This window comes from Notolabrus celidotus, chromosome 9, assembly GCF_009762535.1.
Source record: "Notolabrus celidotus isolate fNotCel1 chromosome 9, fNotCel1.pri, whole genome shotgun sequence".
NCBI classification, from domain to species: domain Eukaryota; kingdom Metazoa; phylum Chordata; class Actinopteri; order Labriformes; family Labridae; genus Notolabrus; species Notolabrus celidotus.
The window spans coordinates 16,727,011-16,743,810 of NC_048280.1; the positions used below are offsets into that span (position 1 = coordinate 16,727,011).

The 16,800-nt window shown below is 39.8% G+C and overlaps 1 protein-coding gene across 1 annotated transcript in view; it reads left to right on the forward strand.

The window, feature by feature from the left end:
- Positions 1 to 16,800, forward strand: part of ntrk2a (neurotrophic tyrosine kinase, receptor, type 2a) — a 107,919-nt gene that overhangs the window by 7,647 nt on the left and 83,472 nt on the right. Inside the window, exons 6-14 of the mRNA XM_034692241.1 lie at positions 9,252 to 9,385; positions 11,907 to 12,039; positions 12,286 to 12,357; positions 12,512 to 12,739; positions 13,215 to 13,235; positions 13,855 to 13,866; positions 14,807 to 14,818; positions 15,701 to 15,738; positions 16,006 to 16,105. Coding sequence (XP_034548132.1) covers positions 9,252 to 9,385; positions 11,907 to 12,039; positions 12,286 to 12,357; positions 12,512 to 12,739; positions 13,215 to 13,235; positions 13,855 to 13,866; positions 14,807 to 14,818; positions 15,701 to 15,738; positions 16,006 to 16,105 — 750 coding nt within the window. The remainder of the gene's footprint in view (positions 1 to 9,251; positions 9,386 to 11,906; positions 12,040 to 12,285; positions 12,358 to 12,511; positions 12,740 to 13,214; positions 13,236 to 13,854; positions 13,867 to 14,806; positions 14,819 to 15,700; positions 15,739 to 16,005; positions 16,106 to 16,800) is intronic.

A 16,800-nucleotide genomic window follows, 5' to 3' on the forward strand; every position in this document is an offset into this window, starting at 1 on the left:
ATATATATATATATATATATATATATATATATATATATATATATATATATATATATATATATATATAAATATATATATAAAAGAATACTTTTAATGCATTAACCAAAGCCACTGCAGTACTCAGTGATATATACCTGCCAGTATTTGAACCTCTACCGCCTACAGCAGAGATGCTGCACAAGCTGTATTTCACTTACAGGGCTTTGCTTAGCCGTGTATATTTTAATTTCCCCAGACACTGAGCAGAGGAAAAAGCTACAATTTCTTTCAAATGAGCAAGCAAACAAATGATGTGACAAATGCAGGTATGCACGCTCAGATCCTTGTCTTTAAAGAGGGCTTAAGTAGTAATTTGGTATCTGTTGGGTGCTTCTAAAAAGCCACTGATGCTAAAAGGGTTGACGTTATCTCTGTGCTGTTTGGGTTCTTCTCTTAAGAGGCAAATTTTCGCCCCCAGATGGAGCAGAACTTGTGAGATTTTTTTGAGTGTTCTTGTTTGTGAATTGATGTCATAGCAGGTATAGAGAGGTTACTGTACAGGATATTACATAAAGAGAAAGATATGATACTGAGAGGTGCACTGACACATAGATGACATCATGGGGTCTGAAAGATGCTGAGTGGGGAAGTTTCTCTGTATCACAGTGAAATGGTGTGTTATGAAGACCATCTGCACCAAGTCTTATAGCACCTGTGACCTGCTGTCATGCAGCAGATTTCATTTCCTTTTTGTCCAACTCACCTCATCCAAGCAAAGATTTTTCCTAGACTCTGGAAAAGCTGCACTAAAATTCTGCCAGTACTAATCTTTAAATCATTGCTTCCTTGTTTTAGTTGCATTTAATGTGTCAATAAATAAGTGTGTAAAAATAAAGAAATGCAATACGTTGAAATGTTTTTTTTAAAACACAACTGTAATGTCAAGTTAACCAGCAAGCTAACCACGCTGTCAATCCTACACAAACTGCCACAGACCACAAACCTCTGATGTTCTTTTATTGGAGTGTTAATCAGGCTTAGATGTATAGATGTCAGCAGATAACTGACACTTCATTGCTCCCTTCTCATTCTCCTCCACATTCTTCTTGTTTTTCATAATTTTCTCTTTCCAGACTCACTTCTTTTCAGAAACAGGCTCATATTACAGCTTAAACCATTTCTGTAAGCCTGAGCCTGACCTGCTGTAACTCTCTGAAGAAAAATCTCTTTAAATTCAGCCTGGATTTGTGGGTTTTTAAGAGCTCTAATCCAGCTAAAATTGACATTCAGTTATAATTTAGAGCTCAAGCTTGACCAAAGCAAACAAATAAAGCAAAGATTGTTTCTGCCTTTGGGGCAATACAACTAGTCAGATCCAGTTTTGTTGCTGAAAAGAAAGAACATAAAGGAATCTTCACAACTGATTTTATACTATAAACATGATAAAAACACTCAGAAAAGCCTTGAGGGCTATGATTGAAATTTAATCAAATGTTTCCCCTGATAAGCCACAACACAGATCTCAAAGTATTTTTCTATTTCTGTTGACAAAGAAAATGATCTGCTCATAAACAGCTACAGGCAGCTGGGAACAAACAATGAGTTAGCTAGCAACCAGCTAACAATGTCATTGATAACTCCATTGATCCATCCCCTCTGTCTTCCCTCCATTAGCAGCAGTTATTTTTGGCATTAGCACAGTTACAGCAGGGCCCCTGGAGAGGTGTGCAGGGGACCCCCTGGCAGGGTGAAATATGAGGAGGAGGACATGGAGCAGCAGGGGTGCCAAACGATGTCCTGGGGCTAACAGTGATACACCAAAAGACCTCTCAGTCTGTCCTGACTGCTGGCTTTTTGCTCTTTCTGTCACGTTTTTCAGCCTCACTCTCTCTCAGACTGTCATTCGCTCTCTTTATTTCTAATTTTCCAAGTCTGTCTGCTCACATGTGTAACTGTCTGTTCCTTCTGTCTGTCTGAGCATAGCTGAGTGACATATGTGGAGGGCACAAAGCAGAGGAAGTGCCCAATGATGCCCTCAGGCTGACACTGATCTTTCCGGCCACCCGCATATGCCCCTCACTGTCTGTTTCTCTCAGTGGACTGTTTACTGCTCAAGCTCCTCTCCCAAAGGCTGGCAGGCTGCTCCCACTGCTGAAAGCTTTTGAGAAAATAACTACTCTGCTCACTTGTTTAATTTCCGGCCTTAGGTTGTGAGATTACTTTTGGACTGCTTGTTGATACGATGGTCAAGGAATTTGAACTCTTTCTAGAGTCATGTGAAGCGTCCCAGAAAAATTTGATTTTTTCATGTGCTTTGGAAACGACAGCATTAGAATTAGGATTCCAGACCTCTGTTGGCCTCATTCAAGGGGCAACCCCTGAAAAAATGAAACCAACTTGGTGACAATTATTGGAGTTCCTAAAGTTGCTTGCTGCAGCTTGAACCATATTAAAATCCTGAACACTACAGCAGAAATAAAGGAACAGCTAGTGCAAGTAAAACAGATTGGGTGTGATGAGCTTAATTTTTATGTTACTCATCTGTTATAATGGTAATAATTCTTGAAGTGAGGCCTTATTGGGGGTGTGGTCGCTTTGAGTGACAGATGGGAACACCAGGCTGTCAGCTGGGTGTCATCGTAGCTACTTCTTAACCCAACCGTACAACCATATTTGTTTTCTGGGGCGGAGCCAGACTGTTGAGGAGTTAGCTAATGCAAACTTACTCTAACCTCTCATTCCTCGCGAGTGCCACTCTATCATTTAAATATGGAAACAAAAAAACAAACAAAGAAAAAAAAGACCACAACAACATAGCAATGGTCAAAATGTCAAACTTGAGGCAAACGGCAGTCAACAATCCAATGTTAAATGTCACATGCCATGCTCACTCTTTTTATAGTCTCAGGTGACATCAAAGCGCTGGTTTGGTGTGACTTTACCTGTACTGTATGCCTCTCTATCAGTCTGTCACTTTCTCCACCTGGAGTGACTGTCTGTTAGGTTTTATGTGCCGCTGTCATCCAGTTCTAACTCTGTTCTGACTATTGTTTCAGCACATTATCCCTTTAGCTTCATGTATGGGAATATACTTCAGTGTAGGTGTAAATTTTCATGTCAGTGTATGTATTAAACTTTCTGTGCTCTTTCAGTGTGGATGTGAAACACAGGTGCAGCACGTAGGCAGGCTCGTGCAGTATACGGCAGCACAGGCCAAGGAAAAAAAAGGCAGAGAGGCCAGATGGCTCCTCCTGTGTCTGTGGGCAGCAAAGCTATACACATGTGTGAATCTCTTATAGAGGCTAAGAAAGGGAGACCACACATTTACTTTGGAAGATAACAAGGAATTAAAGAAGTAACAAAAGCTGCAATACTGAACTTAAAATCAACAGAGAAGTGTGAGTGCACAAAGAAAATCATCTCTTCTTGTGTGTCAGTCTGATTAGGATCATGTTTTGCTGCCTTGTTGTTTTACAAGGTTGTTAAGTCTTATGGATGGTAAGGTAAATGGCATTTAGTGCTATCCCACCCAGGTTTGGCCCTATGGAGTGCTTTTTAGGGTACACTGTTTTCATTTTAGCAGCAGAATTTGGTTTACATAAGGATTTAAGAGGGACAAAGGCTTGAAAGGGGGATGGGGAGATATTATTGATTCAAGAAGGAGGAGAAGTTTTCTAGAGATGGAACGCGTTCTGATTTATATTAATTATCAAATGATCTTTCATGCACGTTTAGGGCTTGTCTACCTTAAATTAAGGAATCTAAAGTCTCTGCCTTACGTTGATGTTATTTTAAGATGGGAGTTTTAAAATTGTTGGCTTTGTATGATAAAAATGTTGATCATTATATTGATTTAGCAAAACAAGGTAATACTGAAGTTCCAGTCCAGCAAATTAACTTCAAACTAAAGGAAACATGGATAATGTGTTGAAGAGTTACATTGGCAAAGTATTTAGAAACCTTCATACAGTTCTTTATCTCCAGCCATAAAAAACTGAAATGTAGCATAGTCTGATTTCAAAGTCAAAGCAGTGCAGCTGACAACTTGACTGACAACAATTTTAGGCAAAAAATCAACAATCTATAAAGCATGCTGGGTGTTGACACCGCTCTGCCAGCCATGCCCTCCATCCCTCTCCCTATTTCTCTGCTATCCATGAGCAGAAATCATTTCACAAATCCCTTTCATAAAGCACTGACAGTCTCCGCTGAACTCCAACAACAGAAAAAATACAGACGAAAACTCAGGGACGGATTTTGTGTAGTGTCACTGTCTCGCACATTTCATTCTCTCCCTGTTGTATATTTGGTAACTGAATCTCTCTTTTTCTCTCTGCTTCTTTTGCCTCTCGTCACAAATCACCACATCTCTTTTTTGAAAGGCTGGAGCTCTAAATTTTTAAAAAAAATATATCTTTAAACATCAATGTGGACGGGCCTTTTGTGGCCCATTACAAGAGCTGATCACAATGACACCTGCAACAATGACGTTGAAGTATGCTGCAGCACTTTGTGCAGCGGTTTCAAGCCAGAGAGCGGCGGATGTTTTCTTTTTAAATATGAGCTGTGAGCAGCTATTCTGCACCACATCACTGGGGGCATATCCCTGATGCTGTGACTGTAATTCACAGTCCATTCAGAGAACATGCTCCCACTGAATGGAGGCAATCTGGCTTCAAAGAGTCAAAGAGAGTCAAGGACTTGCATGTGTCAGTGCTGACATCCTGTATTATTCAAATATTCACCCATTCATTCATGGATTGTATAGCTATAAGGTTTTCCTGCTATTACAATTTCCTTCCCTGTGAAAGTCATTGTTCACCTAAAATTGTAATTTTGTGACTGTAACTTGAGAGGACTACATCCTGCAATACAAAGTGAAAAGAAAACAGAGAATTTGCAGAAAATAGCACTACATGGTGTATATGGAGTAACAGCAGGCTTTATGAGTCACATTTTAAATAAGCATAAAATAAATAAGAAATAAAAACATGAAATACGAAAACTTAAAAAGAATCCAATTTCTTTTTTTCCTCCAGATTGAACAACATAAGATAACTAAGCTGTCTAAGCTAACTGAGAAACTGAATCTGGTCATATAATCCTGACAGATGCTTTTTTTCCCAATTCATGTCGTGTCACTGGTTGACTGTCTACATCCATGCGTCTATATGGATATTTTAAAAAATTATTATTTTCTTTATGTTTTCAAAAAAAATCTTGTCCACGCTTATTGGTGTTAATAATATTTTCTGTGCACACGACAACGCAAAAACAGTTGAAAGTGCCTGCATAACCATGCCAGGCCAGTAGGGGGCGAGAATGTGTAATCAGTCATTTCAGTCAGACAACTCACGTTTACTTAAGATAAGTTTATTGCAGCATACAGTATTGTGTTTGGCGTATGGGCTCCGAACCTCATTACTCCTGATTGATTATTTAAATGCAGACATTTAGGAGCAATGAGATAGGACTAACCCCCTCGGAGCCCGCAGGTGCCGGGGAGGAGGTGGGTACAAAGTTTTCACACAGCACTGAGCAGGACAGCAGGAGCACTTGCAAAGCAGAGGCAGAGACAGGGAGACTTGCAGCTTAAATAGACCACCAATGAGGATGTTGAGATCAGCTGAAAGGGAGGATGATGACGTGTCAGTATGAATGAGCGCAGCTCGAGTTGTGTGCCTGAACTAGCTTGTAGGCGGCGCTCCATTTATGTTAAACACCATAGAAGAACATTGTGCCAGGTGTATTGAGCTACTTCCTGAGCAAGTGGTAATTTTAAACAGAATGTACAGAGTGGTGAATTAAAAGCTATTGAGCATGATACACATATATGTATTCGTCCAACTAAGCATGCAATTACACCTAATGTAACCAGGCAGACATAAATTACCCGGTTTGTAACATGTTTGCGCATGCACAATAAATAAAAACAAGTACCATGTGCAAGTATATTAGTGTTTCCTACTGTTGACACGAAACAACAAAATCAGAATCAGAATCAGCTTTATTGGCCAGGTATGCTTGAACACACAAGGAATTTGACTTGGTAAATTGTGCTCTCTGTACAAGGCATAAGAATAAGACATACAAATAAAAATAAAAATATAATGACAATAACATCAGCTATAAATCCAAAAGAACAACAAATAGGCATGACTAATATGTACAGACTAAAATAATATGATTGAGTTATCATTAGTCTCTTGGAAAGTGTTTTTGAAAACCTCAGTTTTTTGTGAGCAAAAACTCTGTTTACATCTGAAAGTAAGGCCAAGATGCAGAGAAAAACTATGTTATCAGAAATTCCCACATACGTGTGGACGGGGTCTTAAAGACAACTAGATTAGTGTGGTATAGCGCAGAACCTCGCCAAGGTCATTAAGACTACTAGAGAGATTACAGAGGCGTTATGGAGGTGTAATGGCATTGCTGCAAACATCAGAGCTGGCGGGATGTAGCAGCACTCTGTGTGTGCATGTGTCGGTGTATATGTATGTGAAGCCTGTTGTTAGTTTACGCTTAGTGCCTCCTGTGCTTCCACAGCATTGTAAAGCTAAAGTGACACACTGGGACACCAATATTGTGCAGTTGTAGGGTTCAATGTAAAAGAGGGACTAAAGGGAATAAAGGTGTAGTGATGGCACTGGGATCCTTTCCTGTAATGTTATTACACTCTTAGAATTCTCGTCTGAGCCTGTCAGTGGCATCAAAACGCACTTTGAGCAGGCGTTCTTTGATTTGGCATCGATGTCCCCAAGGAAAACTCTGGCAGTTGAAAGTGACTCTGCAATGGCTGCAGCGCATTTCCCTAAGTTATTGTACCTATTAATCATTTAAATACCAAAATATGTCAAAAGAAATAGTGCTCAGGTTTATTATATTGAAATTATCTTTTAACTTTGTGAAAGGTCGTCTGGCTTGAACTCAAGGGATACATCTTCTATGATATTTCTATCATTTCTCTTGAGTGCCTACATCCCAACAAATCTGCTCTCAGCGCCAATGAATACATTCCATCATACTGCTTAACACTAGTACGAGGACATGAATAGCTTTCTCTTTCAGGGCAGGTGTGTCTACATTTGTCATAGATGTTGTGAGTCAGGACAATGCTGTGTTGTTTGCAAGACACTCATGGTTGCCTGTAGCTTTTCACTGTTTACAACTGACTGCAGGTGGGCTGTAGACAAAACACTGTAACACATGAAATCTTTCCATGTAATGACTCATGTGTTGTCACAGACACAGGCCTGTCTACCATGATAATTACGGTAAATTCCACCTCAGTCCTACTTGTTGATTCTGAACTCATCCGAGCAGCTAAAGGATTAAAATCATGCAGGATGTCATGGATGGTTTCACTATCAAAGCTGGAAAATAATTGAACATGGAGATAATTTTCTGTGTACTGACGGGTCACGACAACTGCACTCACATCAAAAGCAGCGAGGTCTCCCCAGTTTCACTCTCGTTTCTGGGCTCCGGAGTGTAGCTTTTTGTCTGTGTGTGTGTAGAAAGCTGATTTACTGAGAGACGTTAAGATATGTGGTTCTGATATGGAGACTCGTCTGCCACCGCTGAAATGACTGTTTTTTTGTGTCTCCCAGTGATTGAGTGGGTTGCCGTAGTGATAAGTGGGTTGCCCTGGTGATAAGCATTCTGCCAACGGACAGAAGAGGTGGAAGAGGAGGAGGAGGAGAGGGTTCGATAAGAAATCTGTCCAGTTTTATCTGCAGTGCCTGTCGACACCCATCTCCTCTCCTCCTTTCTTTTTGTTCTGGCCCCTTGTGTTTCCTTTAAGATTTATAATTTTCTGCTTTTTCTTTTGCTTCTCTCTCTTTTGTCCTCAGCTTGTCTCAATTTAAGTTTTTTCTTTTCAGACTGTTCTCATCTGTTTTTTTTTCTCTTGCATTTTTCACTTGTTTTGGTTCCCATCTTCTTCTCTTCTATTTGTTTGGTTGCCATTCTCTTAGTTTAATTCTCCTCTGACTTGTTTCTCTTTGTTATGTGGAAGTCTGTTCTTCCTTTATCTTCTCTCAGATTTTTCTTGTCTTCTTTTGTACTCTTCGGCTTGTCTTTTTCTCTTGTCTTTTGTGTGTTCTCGTCTTTTATTCTCCACCTTGTATTCTTCACCTCTTTTGGTTCTCGTCTTCTTCTCTTGCCTTTTTTTTGTCTCTTGGACAATTTTTCTGACCACTCTGTTTCTCCTCTTATTGTTCCTCTCTTCATTTAACCCTCACCTTCTCCCCTTTTGTTCTCACCCTCTTCTCCAATTCACCTTCTTTGGGTTCAGTTCCTTCCTTGTTTTTGTTTCTGTCTGCTCTCCATTCCTCTTCTTACTTTCTTTGATTTCATTCCCCTCTCTTGTGGCATTGTTTTCCTCTTTAAGTTTTTGTCTTTTTCTGTTAATTCTAGTCTTTAATCATTCATTGCTCTTGTCTTCCTGCTTCTCTTTTGGTCTCATCTGCATTTTTCTGGTCTTAATCTCTCTTTTCTCTCCTCACCTTCTGTCTCATTTCTTGCTCTTCTTGCATACTTACCTTTTTTAAAGTTCTTTACCTTCTTTTTTTTAACACTGTCTTGTTCTTTACTTATTTTTGTCTTATTCCCGTCTCTTTCTTCTCTTCTTCTTATGTTTGTTCTCTACCGATTTTGATCGGACAGTGTACGGGGTGGCAAGTCTCTGACCGGGTCTGAGATTGGTCATACTCGGGGGTCACCAACTGGTCAACACTGCACACACACACCACACACACACACACCACACACACACACACACACACACACACACACACACACACACACACACACACACACACACACACACACAGTCAGCAGTGTCTTTGCTTCCACAGACTGTGTCCAATCAATCGCGTACTCGGGCTGCTGAAGACATGCACTAGTAATCAGTGTAACCATCGCTGTGTTTGAACTCTGTCTCTGTGTCTGTCTGTTTGATTGGGGTGAGTGTGCTTAAAAGAAAGTGGGGGAGAGAGCAGGGGGGGGAGTAGGAGATTGAATTTGAGGTCTCTCTTTGTGGGTCTTTCTTTTTGCTCGGTGGTAGTGGGTGTGTGTTTGCCTGCTCTTCCACACTTATTGTCGAGGTTGTTACGTGCCTTGTGTTTTAACTGAAAGGACAAGAGTCGGCCATGAATCCTAAGTTTGCTTCCTTCCCGTTCTTTCCCCCTCCTCCCCCTCTCTACCTCTTTACCACTTTCCTCCTTCTCCTCCCGTGCCTCTCCTTCTTCCCACTCCCTGGTTGTATGTAGAGGTTCCCATAGCAACGTTGAGCCCATCCAAAGCGACGTTAATGCAGGGGAAAAGCCTGGACCTGTCCTGTATGACCTCTGGGGTGCCCTCACCTGAGCTGATCTGGAAAATGGGGCTGGTGTCTAACTATGAGGTGAGAGCACACACCCACACCCACACCCACAGACACCCACAGACACACACAGACACACACACACCCACACGCATACGCACACGCACACAAACACGCACGCACGCACAAAGTCACACACACACAGACACACACACACACACACACACACACACACACACACACACACACACACACACACACACACACACACACACACACTGTTTGATTACATGTCATATCACATCACATGAAAACTGTTGAAAAAATTGATATGAATAGCCATGAAGCAGACAGAAAAGTTGTTGATTGACAGAAAATATTTAATTTTGACAGTTCTCAAAAAGAAATGCAGAATACTTGCTGCCTCAGCCTTTCAGCTTTTCTGTCACATTTAATAGCAAACTGGGATTTCAGAGTGTAGACAAAAGAAAGCCTCTGAAGAAGTGAGCTCTTGCAGCACAATAAAACACTGCTCATATGTTGTTTTTGATCACTGACAGCAAAAGAGATAGATCTATGTAAGGGTTAATGCATGGTGATGGGTAGTGCGTAGGGGTCTAATCTCATCCTGAAGGGGTTCTTATTTACATAACTACTCAAAGCTTTGCAGATGACACACCTTTAAACATAAATTAGACAAATGTCACAACTTTAACAATGTTGATTTTAACACTACCACTCATATTTTTTTCTTCTCTGTGGTGATCTGTAACTGGCGTTGCTCTTATTATGCAGAATTAATCACCATTGTTAAGGGGTTGTCAATGGGTTTTGACCAATGAGACTCAAGTATTTAATGCAGCCGGGTTTATGGGTAAAAAAAGCTGGGTAATAATCAATGATAATGATAAATAAATGAAAAATCAAAAAATTGTAACAAATGTCTTTTGGAGCTCTGAAAACCTGGCTAATCCTTTACAGTATTTAAATGTAATATCTTGGCTCAGCTACAGCTCAGAGACCACCACTGGGAGAAGGTGTTTCATGGAGACCTCAAGGGTTTAGCCTCCATAGCTTCAACCTTCTCCAGTTGAATGCAGTAAAAATGTATAAATAAAAACACCTTTGTAAAGAATTTGTTTCATTTGATTTAAAAAGTGATAATGTCAAATCAATGTAATATTTTTTCTTAAAATTGGAATTAAACTTGCACAGAGATAGATTAATAAACACTGATCAGCCCTGACATTATAACCAGTGGCGGTTCTGGGGAGGGGCCAACAGGGGCCAGTGCCCATGTAAAACTGAACCTGGACCCCCCCTGTGGCCCTCCCCCTCCACACCAAACAAATATTATACAATAAAAAAAGCTTCTGTATTGCCCTGAACTTGCAGGCGGAACACATGCATGTGGCACTTGGTTCCAGTCCCTTAGAGCGCTAAGGGACTCATGTTGAGTGTGAACAGCCAAACAGCTGCTGTCAGTCTGCATTTTGATATAGTACACAGTAGCATATATGTCAAGGATATAGGGATGCACTGATGTTTTGTCAGTTTGTTCTCAGCCGGTCCTCGCCCTTCTCAGACTCTTTTGTCAGGGTTGAATGTGTCCCTCTGACAACACCCTTGGCCCCAGTCTGCCCCCCCCCCAGTAAAATCAGTTCCAAATCGCCACTGATTATAACCACTGATTGGTAAAGAGATAACAAAGATAATTGTATTCCAATAGCTCCTCACTGTAGGTGGGATATGTTAAGCAGCAAATGCAAGGATGTGAGCAACTTTGACAATTGCAAAATTGTGATTGCTTGACAAACCTGCAGCTCTTCTGTGGTGTTAACGGTCTGCAGTCGTGAGTATCTATTGATAGAGATCCAAGAAGGGAAAACTGGTAAATGGGCACCAAAGGCTCAATGGTGCTTGTGGTCCAGTCCAACAGAAGTACAAATGGAGCTCAAATTGCTTTTAAAGTTATTGCTAGCTCTAACAGAAAGGTGTCATAATACACTGTGAATCACAGTTTGTTGCTTTTAACCAGTCAGTGTTGCTAAGCTGACCCCTGTTCACTACCTCGAGCTCCTATATTTGGCATCAAAGCTTTAAACTGGACCACAGAAAAATAAAGGAAGGTGTCCTGTTGACTTGGCCATCAAATACCCAAACCTCAACCCAAATGATCATCTGTGGGATGTGAGGCAACCAAGTCTGAGCCATTGAGGCTCCACCTTACAACTTACAAGATTTAAAGCATCTGCTGCCAATGTATTGATGCTAGATACAACAGCACATCTTCAAAGGTCTAGTGGAGTCCATGTCTAGACAGGTCAGGGCTGTTTTGGGCTTGACTCAATGAGAGAGGGGCTACACAATATTTGATGAGTGGTCATAATGTTATGGCTGATCAGTGTATAATCCCAGAGACCCAGTTGCAGTAAAACAATAAACCGGTGTAAAAAATAATTGCCATTTTAATTAAAGCTGTGAGTTTAAAATGCTTTAAAATGAGTGTGTAAAAATGGTGTTGTATTTTATCAGTAGTTTCAGAAAATTTGTAAAAAAAAGTAGAAATATGTTGACATATGAATGTCTTTACCTATTTCAGATCGAGACGTCAGGCCAGATTTCGGTGCTGCGACTCTCCAACCTGTCGTCTCAGGACCACAACAGCAAGATCAGCTGCATAGCTGAGAACATTGTTGGAGAGAAAGAGTCCTCACTGCTGCTGGATATTCTTTGTACGTTGGGCAAGCATACATAATTCAATGTTGCTCATTGTGTCAAAGTGGTTATCAGTGTAGGATAGACTTTAATACAAAGAATTATAAGCTGGATAAGACTACTGCTCCTCCTCTTTTAATCAGTGCTTTTGCATGCTCCATCAGTTCTACCTCTGAATCGTTTCTTGGCTTTATCTTGCGTTCTGTGTTTTCTGTTTGTATCTCACTCTGTTGCTCCTAATCTCTATGCTCTTTTAAATTCAGTTCCACCCAAAATCACCAAGCTGAGTGATGCAATCCCAGACCATCACTGGTGTATCCCCTTCAGCGTGTCAGGTACGACAAACATCCATGTTCCATCCTTTGATGGTACTCTAAGATTTGGAGAGGTTCCAGCATGAGATGCTTGTCTTAGTTTCACAGTATATAGAGATCACAACAAAGAATGTATTCAATGTAAATTACAAAATATCTTGTCTTGTGTCTCCAGGGAACCCAGAGCCGCATCTACAGTGGCTTCAGGATGGGGAAATGGTGATAGAGGGAGACTATATCATGACAATGATTCATGACATCACGGAGAGAGAGTACCATGGCTGCCTGCAGCTGGACAGCCCAACACACCTCAACAATGGACACTACACACTCCTGGCTACCAACAAATATGGATCAGACCGAAAGGAGGTGGAGGCTCACTTCATGCGAAAGCCCTGGGACGGTGAGGAATAACAAAGAGTATGGTCTAGAAATGCTCTTTTTTTAAAAAAGCATCTTGAGATAACATTTGGTGTGGATTGGTGGTGTATTAGAAAAGATTAACTGATTGAAAATAAAAGAGTTTTCAGGGCCCTAGTATCTTTCTGGCATTAAATGGGTCACTTGTTAATTCTTTCTGTAAATTATGGAATAAAAAAAATCTACCCTAAATCAAGTGTTCAGTCCAAGCAGCAACCTCTGGTCTCAAAATAAGAGGCCCATGCGTTATAAACTGCAATTCATCGAATGTCCGCTTGAGGCTGGTTGCAGAAGGCGACGATTGGCTTCAAAACAGCGCTTCAGATACAGATGGGTGACGTCACGGATACTACGTCCATTATTTATACAGTCCATGGTTCAGACGCTCCTCATGAAAAATGATCAGAGGCATCATCTAATCAAATATTCTTTTTGTTTTTGTGTTTTGTTTTGGGCAGGAACTGAACCTATTTATTACGGTAAGTAAAACATTAAAAGTGTTTTTTTTTTAAAGTAAAACATGTTCCATTTAGACTCCTTGTGTGGTCATGGTATCTCTGTCTTTAAATGAGTGTGCTTTTTGACATCTCATCGTTTCAGCCTAATTTATTATATGACACATGATAAATGGACTGTGTTTATAAAGAGCTTTCTTTAGTCTACTGACCACTCCAAGGGCTTTAACATATATATTTTATATTCACACATTCACCCATTCACACCACATTCATACACTGATAGCAGAGGCTGTTATGTACAGAACGCACCAGGAATTAACAATGAAGACAACATTTTAGAGGCCGTTCTCTCTAGTTGTTGAGGGGGCATTTCATACTGTGTGTTCACATCCTGGCAGCTAGAGATGAGGTCTTTTAATCTGTCTTTTTACACACTGCAACTATGTTGTTGGTGCATGTTTTATTTTTGTAAGTATTGTTTTTCTGCATTGAATATACAATTGAGATGCACAGAAAACTTGTGTGACCAACAACATAATTTATGAAGTACATGATTTTTGTTATGATATATAAAGGCTAATTTCTTGAGGGCTAATGTATTACTCTTGTTTTTCTCTCCAACACTTCCTCCCTTCTGCAGACCTACCAACAGGTATATGCTTTTTATTTGCTCACTTTTAAAGCTCTTAGATTTCAATTATGCATTTTTAGGTGATAGCAATGACAGATACACCACCTTTAACTGTAGAAGAATACGCTTTTGATTTCAGGCAGAGTTAGATAGCTTGTAAGTCAGATCCAGCGACCATTTATTTGGACAATTTGTTCTGGTTCATGATATTTTACTTTGTTTTTGGTCTCCACCACCACCCTCAAGACTTATCTGACTTTTAGCTGCTAAAAGCACTTTTTTAACCTAATCTATTATCCTGATCCTATGATCCTAATATTTTATATTCTCCTGATGCTAATGGGAGCTGAGAGAGTGCTGCTTTCCTTTCACTTATAGCGCAGTGGTTACAGCAGCTATACGATTTACACTTTCATCATTTGATGAAGATTGAAATTTGTGTTAACTAATGAGTCAGACATTTTCATTTTTCCATTTACCAAGCTAAATTGAGCTGATGGAATTTAATTTGTGTTCTAATAATAATTCTGACACTTATTTGTATAATTATTCACCGTATATCACCTTTTATGCAAAGGTTAGCCTAAGTTGCAAGGCTAGAAATTAACTTTGTTACTCAGTAGCACTTGTGCCCCAAACTTTATTCAGGCACAAACAAGAACAATTAAGACAACACTTTTGAGGCCTTTCATAGGGGGCATTTCATACTGTACGTACGTATCCTTGCAGCTAGAGATGAGGTCTTTTATTCTGTCTTTTTACACACTGTGCAACTATGTTGTTGGTGCATGTTTTATTTTTACAAGTATTGTTTTTCTGTATTGAATATATAATTGAGACCAGCACAGAAAACTGGTATGGCCAACAACATAATTTATGAAGTGCATGATTTTTGTTATGATATATAAAGGCTAATTTATTACTGTTGTTTCTCTCTCCAAACACCGCCTCCCTTTTGCAGACACACCAGCAGGTATATGCTTTTTATTTGCTTACTTTGAAAGCTTTTACTTTTAGAAGAATAAGCTTTTGATTTCAGGCAGAGTTAGATATCTTGTAAGTCAGAGCCAGTGACCATTTATTTTCCCTGCTAAAATGATTAAAATATAAACAGGCACTTAAATGGGTAATTGATAGCCACATTAAATATATAACGCTAAAACACCGAGGCATGTTCAAAACATCAGTGGCAGACATGGAAATAATGGAACTGCATGATCTTGTATTTCATTGCAACACTAGTATGTGCTATTATGTAAGATAACAATAACCCTGTTTAGTGACTTATCTTTGGACAGCTAGAGCACTTTTTACAATCCAAGAGAAACAAACTGTGAAGATGTGGGAGTTTAAATTCTTTCAAATCAGACAGTTCTGAAGAAGTTAGCCTGAACTCCTATAAAGTAGCATGCAGCTATACTAACACAAGTTAATGTAAACTACAGTGAACTTTTACTGTCTGTAAGACCACATAATAATGTAGAATAATGGACAGTGCCTCAACATTTGGGAATTGCAAAGATTGCCAGGCCTGCCAAGCGTATAATAAAAGCTGCTAAGCTATTTGCTAAGTTACCAAATTACAAAATACTGACCACCTATTGCTACCTTCACCAAATTTAAAAGTGGTTCAATGATTACAAAAACGGTTGACCAGAAAATAAATCTTGACTGTGTTTACCAAAGAAAGTTGTAAAGTGGATGTGACTTTCAACACTGTCCTTCACTCACTCGACCACAGATCACTCCCTCTGTATTTACTCTTCTCTCTCTCTCTCTCTCTCTCTCTCTCTCTCTCTCTCTCTCTCTCTCTCTCTCTCTCTCTCTCTCTCTCTCTCTCTTCTCTATAAAACAGGTAACACCCCTGCAAACCCTCCTGAAGACAGAGTGGCAGTAAGTCCCCATTGCTATTTCTTTGCTGATTGCCTCTGTCAGTTGTTCCTGATTTGTTTTTTCTATTACATGTGTTACTTGTCTAGAAAACATGCTGGCAGTGACTGTATTTCATGTTAGAAGTAACTGAATGAACCCATCACAGTACTGAAAGTCTGCCTGGGGATTGCACCTTCTGTTCTGCTGTGTATCCTGTGTCTGTGTTTGCCCGTGCTTGTCTCTGCAGCATACGTCCTGGAGATTTATAATTCTTGACCTGTTGTTCAGGTGTACGTGGTGGTTGGCATTGCTGCTGTTGCCTTTACTGGTTTCCTTCTCATGTTGGTTATTCTCAAGTTTGGAGGAAACTCCAAGTTTGGCATCAAAGGTAAGTCTGAACCTTTATCTCTTGTGGTGGCCTCAAAAATGTGGGGGAGGATAAACAAAACCGAATGAGATTCTATCAGAGATGTGAAAAATGATGGTTTCATGGATACAAAAAAAAAAGGTTTTAGAATATTTGCAACAAGAAATCTAAATAAAAGAGTGAAATCACATCCAAAATGATGTTTGTTAATACAGACACTAGAAAGAGACAGCTATATATATATGTTGTTGTGTTAGTTTTGAGATTGCATTGGGAACAGATTATCACTCAATTCCTTGCATACCTTTCCCTACAAAACTGCATTTACACTATTTCAGTTACTTTTTAAATACAACTTAAAAAATGTAAATCTTATTTCATTCAGGCAATTACAGTTCTTTCTTTTCTCCCATCATAATGCATGAACATGTAAAAATACAATCATACTCTCACTTGTGGGAAGAGTCCAAGATGGGATTACTAAAATATTAGGGTTATGAAGATAAAAGAAAAGGCAGTGTCAGGATTTGTTTAGCTTAGCAATCTATCAAATTGTACTTTAATGTGCAAACCGTGATGTATCCATGAATCCATCCTGTTCTGGTGGAAGTAGCTGCTATTTGAAGGAGGGTCTCTGGTTTTATGCTGCTGGTGAATAACATGCATGTTGACTAAACTGTAATCCTGTCGTCTTTGTCTTTGCTGATGTCAAACTA